Genomic DNA, 6706 nt, shown 5'->3' on the forward strand with positions numbered 1-6706 from the left:
ACCTGTGTAATGGACTAGAAATGTCACACACACAGCTGATCACCTGTGTAATGGACTAGAAATGTCACACACAGCTGATCACCTGTGTAATGGACAAGAAATGTCACACACAGCTGATCACTTGTGTAATGGACTAGAAATGTCACACACAGCTGATCACCAGTGCAATAGACTAGAATGTCACACAAAGCTGACTACCAGTACAAGGGACTAGAAATGTCACACACAGCTGATCACCTGTGTAATGGACTAGAAATGCCACACACAGCTGATCACCTGTGTAATGGACTAGAAATGTCACACACAGGTGATCACCTGTGTAATGGACTAGAAATGTCACACACAGCTGACCACTGTGTAATGGACTAGAAATGTCACACACAGCTGACCACCTGTGTAATAGACTAGAATGTCACACAAAGCTGACCACCTGTGCAATAGACTAGAATGTCACACAAAGCTGACTACCAGTACAAGGGACTAGAAATGTCACACACACAGCTGACCACCTGTGCAATAGATTAGAATGTCACACACAGCTGATCACCTGTGCAATAGACTAGAAATCTCACACACAGCTGAACACAAGTGCATGTAACTAGAATGTCAAATATTTCAGACTGAAGTGAGAGACTGAAATTCACACACTACCAATCAGGCTCTTATGCATCACTATTTTGATTACAAGTTCAATCTACTATGTCAGTCAAATAAAAAATTAATAAAGTTTGAAACATCAACATATGTAAAGGAATATTACCACTGCAGGGTTAATTGTCTTGAAATATTTACATGTTCTACAGTAATTCCTATATGCTGAATCTGAAAATGATATCAATTTTTCTCCATCATGTACAGATTGTTCACAAAACATCATGTGTACTTTACATAAGTGAATCATTTTCATAGAAATAGGGTCACATTTTGTTATGCTTAAAATGTTGACAAACACTGGCTATAGACTAACCTAACCTAACCGATCATGACATGAGAGTCTTACTGATCATTCTAGGATTCACAAGAAGCACACATAATAATAGAAAATGTTCATTGTGGTACACAAAATAATAATTTGATTTAAGTAAAAGTAAGAGTTTTTTTTCCTGATTTCTAAAAAATCTTTACGTGACAGAAAAAAACGAATATTATTTTCATAATCTGTGTAGATGAATTTTGGAAACTCCATTATTAAAACAAAAACAACTTTTATGATGCTTAAATTCACAGGCCTGTGTAACTGAGCTAAAATTTGACTAAAAAATATTTTATACAACTGTACAAACTCTACCAAAGATTTCCATTGAACAAAAATTAGCTTTTTATTATTTACAAAGTAGTAATCAATAAGTCATGATTCAGTACTCAGTGAAAGCAATACTATTAATTATAATGGAACACTTTTGTGTTGTTAATAAGCCATGTTACTAGTATAAAAGCCCATTAAAAATGACGGGAACTAAAGCCTACAAAATTTGAATCCTTCAATATGCACTTACAACTTTGCTGCCCATAAACAGACATAAGTAAAATAAAGAGCCTTCTAACTTCGGTAAAACCAATCCCACCATCGATCCTTGTCCCAGCATTCATTGATCACAGTTATTTTATAATCACATAAATTACATTATTGCAATAGTTCTCTTAAAACCACATTTCTTGAAAATACTTAACCATCTTTCCAAAACTTCTATTCATAACAAATGGCAAATTAATTTTACTTTGTGCTAAATAAATTCTTGGTATAAAAAAAATTCCTTCCTTGACAGGTTTTTATATAGCAGAAAAAAGTGCCAAAATTTAGGAGCTATCTACAACTGTGTTAGTGATTGAATTCAACTAAAATGGGAACAGGAAATCAAAAGAAGGAAGTATTATACAAGAAAAAGTTGAATTGGTCTTGTGTAACTCACGAAATTTGGAGAAACTGAGTGTGACTGACTGACACTTGGCTTTGATGATTATGGTGAACAGAACCAACACTCTGACACAATGCTAGATCATTTGTCAAGGAGTTTGTAAAAAACAAAACATATATCAATTTACTTTCATATGTGTGATCTCCAACTCCTCCACGGTCCCGTATAAATGATGATACAATAGTCCACCCACAAAGACCTTTTTCAAAGTCACAATAATGTTCTTCTTCAAAATCTAAGTAATGTCAACAAAGTTCAAGGTTTATTAATATATGCTTTTCTCATGTAGCACAATCAATAAGGTATATACATGTTACTTCATATGACAATTCTCCAATAATGTGTTTTATTATCTTTTTCTTAATAAACATTGATAGTTAGCACCACAGAACCAGTAAACATATACTAACTATAACAAATCTATTATCTATCACACAACAAGTAAGTAGGTATTATTAGCTGATTTTATTGATATTTTGCCACAGTTATAGTTAACTTTTCAATCAAAATTGTTAATATAGATTTAACAATATAAAGCAAGTGTAGGTCTACTTTGTTAAAAAGCTTAAGCATATCTTCAGTTAATTTTGTGACTACCGTTAAATTATAAGTAAAACAGGTTACTTGGATTTTGAAATATTTAGTTTTATATTAAATACATGTTTCTTACTTATTTCTATCATTCAGAAGAATACATTTTTAGCAAGGAGGGATAGAATTATTTCAACCTTGAATAACGTAGTGACAAGTGGTGAATTGAATGATAGAACAGGCTTCACATTTACTTTTATAATACATTTTTAGTTACAGAATAATTGCACACTGTGATTAACTTTCACATATCAAAATTTCATTTGAAAAAGCAAGCCATTCTTGAATTCACAGACACATGCTGACTTATACTTATAAATTACAGTGTATTTAACCTATTTTAATTTTGAATCAACCTATTCAATTAAGGAAAATCAATTTCACAAAAAAGGTTAATACAATAACTATTTTTTAAAAACAAAAATAAAAACAAGAAACAACTTTCAGGTTAGAACGATAATTCAATCTGTATTATAAACTTTACATGTTCTTAAATTTCTTGCCACATGAAGTATAATGTAAGGTTTATTTGTTATGGTAAAGTTTGTTTTATTTAGGAGTACTAACCAAAAGAACATGGTCCAGGTTTCACAATAATATCATCTATGCCAATTATTCCTTGTGTATATGCTCTTGTCGGGAGTCTCTGGCCAACAAAATAAATCTAAAGAAAAAAAAATTACTTTGTTAATGTCAATCTTCTAGTATCATAAAAAATACAAAAATAAATATGTTGATAAATCATGCTACATTTGCTGATTTCTGAACAGCATTTACCAAAGGATGTGCCACAAAAAATTCCACTTTAGTTTAACAGTTTTCAAAAATATAAATAGTAAGAAAAGATACATTAAAATAATTTCAGTGTGATTAGCAAGTGAGAACATAATTGCAAACAACTGTTTTAATACTTTATTGTTTCTAGGTGTTTGTGTTTGACTTCATTCTTACTTTACTATCAGCACCACAATTAATGCCGTGCCCAATATTAATTAGTAGTTCCAAGTGGAGAGGGAAGTTTGGGAAACACTTGAGTTGATGGCAAACAAGCAAAATGGTCAGGATTTATGGGCATAATAAGATCTTTTAAGAAAATGAATACTTAATGATCCTTGATCCATGCATCAGTGCATAATCTGTGTATGTCATGGCTGAAGATTCTGTGATCAAGATATGCTAATCACACCACTCAAAATATAATTAACACAGACCTTATATTTGCTGTCATTTTTAACTAAATTCTTTTAATTATATCACAAACTCCATTCCCTCTGTTATCAGCAAGAATTATCTGAAGAGTTATACTATCTTTATTTGGTATCTGGACAGTTAAGGCTTAGTGACGCCATTGAACACTACACTTTCAGCTTTGGGTATGTTATAAAAGTGATAGTTAATTGTGTTATTCAGTTCAAATATCTGGACAAAACAATGTGGCAGCAGGTGCTGAGACTAGTTGCCTTCCCTCTGGTCATTAGTTCAAAATTAGCAATGGTTATACCTGAACCCCACAGGACTCTGATCCGGCTGATTAGAAAACATGTGCATAAGGTGCATTTCAGGTAGGAAATTTTAATTCCTACTCGAATCCTAGTTGTCTTTATCTACACTTTTCTGGTGTGGGGAGGATAGCACAAGTGAGTATCATTTTCAATAATGTCTTAGTTTTTAAATGTTAATTCAATCATAGTACTTTTAACTAAAAACCAGATTGAAGTGGAAGTGTGTTCATATGAAATAAAGAGGTGCATGAGAAGAGGAGTGCAATGGCCATTCAGTACAGACCTTCAAAATACAGTGACAAAGAATTCAACAGTTTTGAAGTTGAGTGTGTCCAATGGTACCAAAAAACTAGCCCTTAAGTAAATGGCAGTTAACAATACTGGGTGTAAGTTGAACTTACCCAGGAAACTACAACAGCTCCAAACAGAGATCCAGCTTAAATTAAAAGTAAAGAATAAGAGAAATCACCTTGCCAAATTTATAAATACTAGAGACGACAGTTAAAAGCCTTACAGACGACAAAACTTTCATACAAAAGAGGTAATAAGATATGATTGTGTAGGAGACTTCCACATGATACAGTGAAAGAGGTATTCTAACAGTCACAAAAACGTATAGCTATATGAAGCACTTGTTAAGTTGAAACCTGGAGGCCCCATTGTCTAGTAAATTCCAGAATAAGCATAAGAAGTAAAGGTATCACAAAAGGAGTTGACAACAACCAATAACAGTGATTATGGTAAACATAAATAACAGTATGTGAAAGGAACTTGACAGAGCTGGGCAATTAGTGGATTTTGCAAATTGATTAATCATAGGGCTCATTGATCACACTCAACTAATTTATTATTTTTACATATGAATAATCTTCCTATTTTAGCTTGTTTTTGGTTTTATCAAAAATATTTAAAACTACTCTTCATTTTATATGATTAATTAAGTTACTTTTTAATCCTAAACTGTTATAGACACAAATGTAGTACAACACCTGTAAGAAGCTGATAATAAGATAAATAGTGTTCCATGAGTTTATTCCTAGAACTTTTCACTAGTAAAACTAAATAAAGTAATTCTTTGATAAAAGTAACTGTCCTTAGATTTCATGTGATAGAAGTAATAAAAATTACTTGTAACAGTATGTAATATATAACATATAATACAATGAAAACAAATTCATGCCAATCCTTGAAAAAGTAACACAGTACAACATTTACTACTTGGTAAAAAAAGTTGTGATTATACTAGACAATATCTTTGCAGAAATAAAGATTATTCAGAAAGAAAAAAACTGATGTATTACAAGAAATATTAAAATCATGGTCATATGAAAAAATATTCAATTACAGACATTTCAGAATTTGTTTCTTATTTCAACATTACTGGGTAACTTAAAAAATAATAACAACTTTATAAGTATAAAAAACCTTTAATCGAGAAGCTACTGATATCAATAATAAATGTTTAGAAAAGACATATTTATATGATTAATACATTTAAATTTTACAGTACAGGTTCAAAGAAACTGTAAAATATACAAGCAGTATTTAAACAGCAAGCTTTTGTTTTCTCTTTATAGTGCTTCCTATGTAGCTACAGCTAGTGTAATTAAATGAAAGTCCTGTTCATGTAAACAGATTAATGTTGTTAGACTGTTATTAGTCCATGTCTAGTAAATTCTGACCCACAATTAAATGAACAAGCTATTCAGCAATCAACATTTTTAGTGAATAAAGAACAATGAATATAACTTGTCATAATTTTTTATTAGAGCAATTTTACCTTAGGAAACACTGGTTATATTTGTAGCTTGTAGTAAGTAAGTAATATATTAAGTTGTAGGTACATTATTTATACATATAAATTAAACACAAACAAAAGGCATCATTGTGGATAGTTATGTAACCAACAGGCACTAGGTCACACCCTCAAATTCATGAACTGTGTACATGTGGAATGCATGTTTATTATTTCTATACTAGCTTAAAGGTGCATCATGTGAAAGACAGCTAAAAAAGAACCAAAGTTGGGCTGACTATAATGACAGTAGAAATGTGTATGTCACATTAAAAGATAGTCAGTAAGGAAAGAAATTTGGACTTACAATAACAATGGTAGAGAGTTATTATATGTCAAAAAACAGCTAGTAGTGAGATAAAATTAAGATTATTGGGCTGACCAAAACAACATTAGAAAGGTGCATCATATCAAAAGATGACCAAAGAAGAGGCAAGGCTTAACTGACCAAAACAACAACAGAAAAGTAACTCACATGAATGGTAGCTAATAAGAAACACAGCAGAGCTGGCCTAAAAAACAGCCAAAAGGTGATTCATGTCAGATAGTGCCTTGTATAGAGACAAGGTCAGACTGAATAAAACAATAGGGAAGAAGATGCTAGATCAAATGGTATCCAGTAGGGAATCAAAGTTTGGCTGCCCAAAACAATAGGAAAGAAGATGCTACATCAAACAGTAGCCAGTAAGGAAGCAAAGTTGGGCTGACCAGAACAATATGAAAGAAGATAATACATCAAATGGTAACCAGTAAGGATGCAAAGTTGGGCTGACCAAAACAATAGGAAAGAAGATAATACACTAAAAAATTAACAGTAAGGTAAGGAGTGAAATTTAGGTATAGCAAACAATAGCAGAGAGGTATAACACATTAAGTAATAGCCAATAACGAGCAAAAATTGG

At 31.7% G+C, this 6706-nt stretch overlaps 1 protein-coding gene across 1 annotated transcript in view; it reads right to left on the minus strand.

Annotated features, from left to right (window-relative positions):
• LOC106460252 (MAM and LDL-receptor class A domain-containing protein 1-like) overlaps positions 1-6706 on the minus strand; it is a 41449-nt gene that overhangs the window by 22104 nt on the left and 12639 nt on the right. The window contains exons 10-11 of the mRNA XM_022386925.1: positions 3075-3171; positions 2044-2151 (exon numbers count right to left, since the gene is read on the minus strand). Of these exons, the coding sequence (XP_022242633.1) occupies positions 2044-2151; positions 3075-3171 (205 nt within the window). The remainder of the gene's footprint in view (positions 1-2043; positions 2152-3074; positions 3172-6706) is intronic.

Source organism: Limulus polyphemus, unplaced genomic scaffold, assembly GCF_000517525.1.
Source record: "Limulus polyphemus unplaced genomic scaffold, Limulus_polyphemus-2.1.2 Scaffold736, whole genome shotgun sequence".
Lineage (NCBI taxonomy): Eukaryota > Metazoa > Arthropoda > Merostomata > Xiphosura > Limulidae > Limulus > Limulus polyphemus.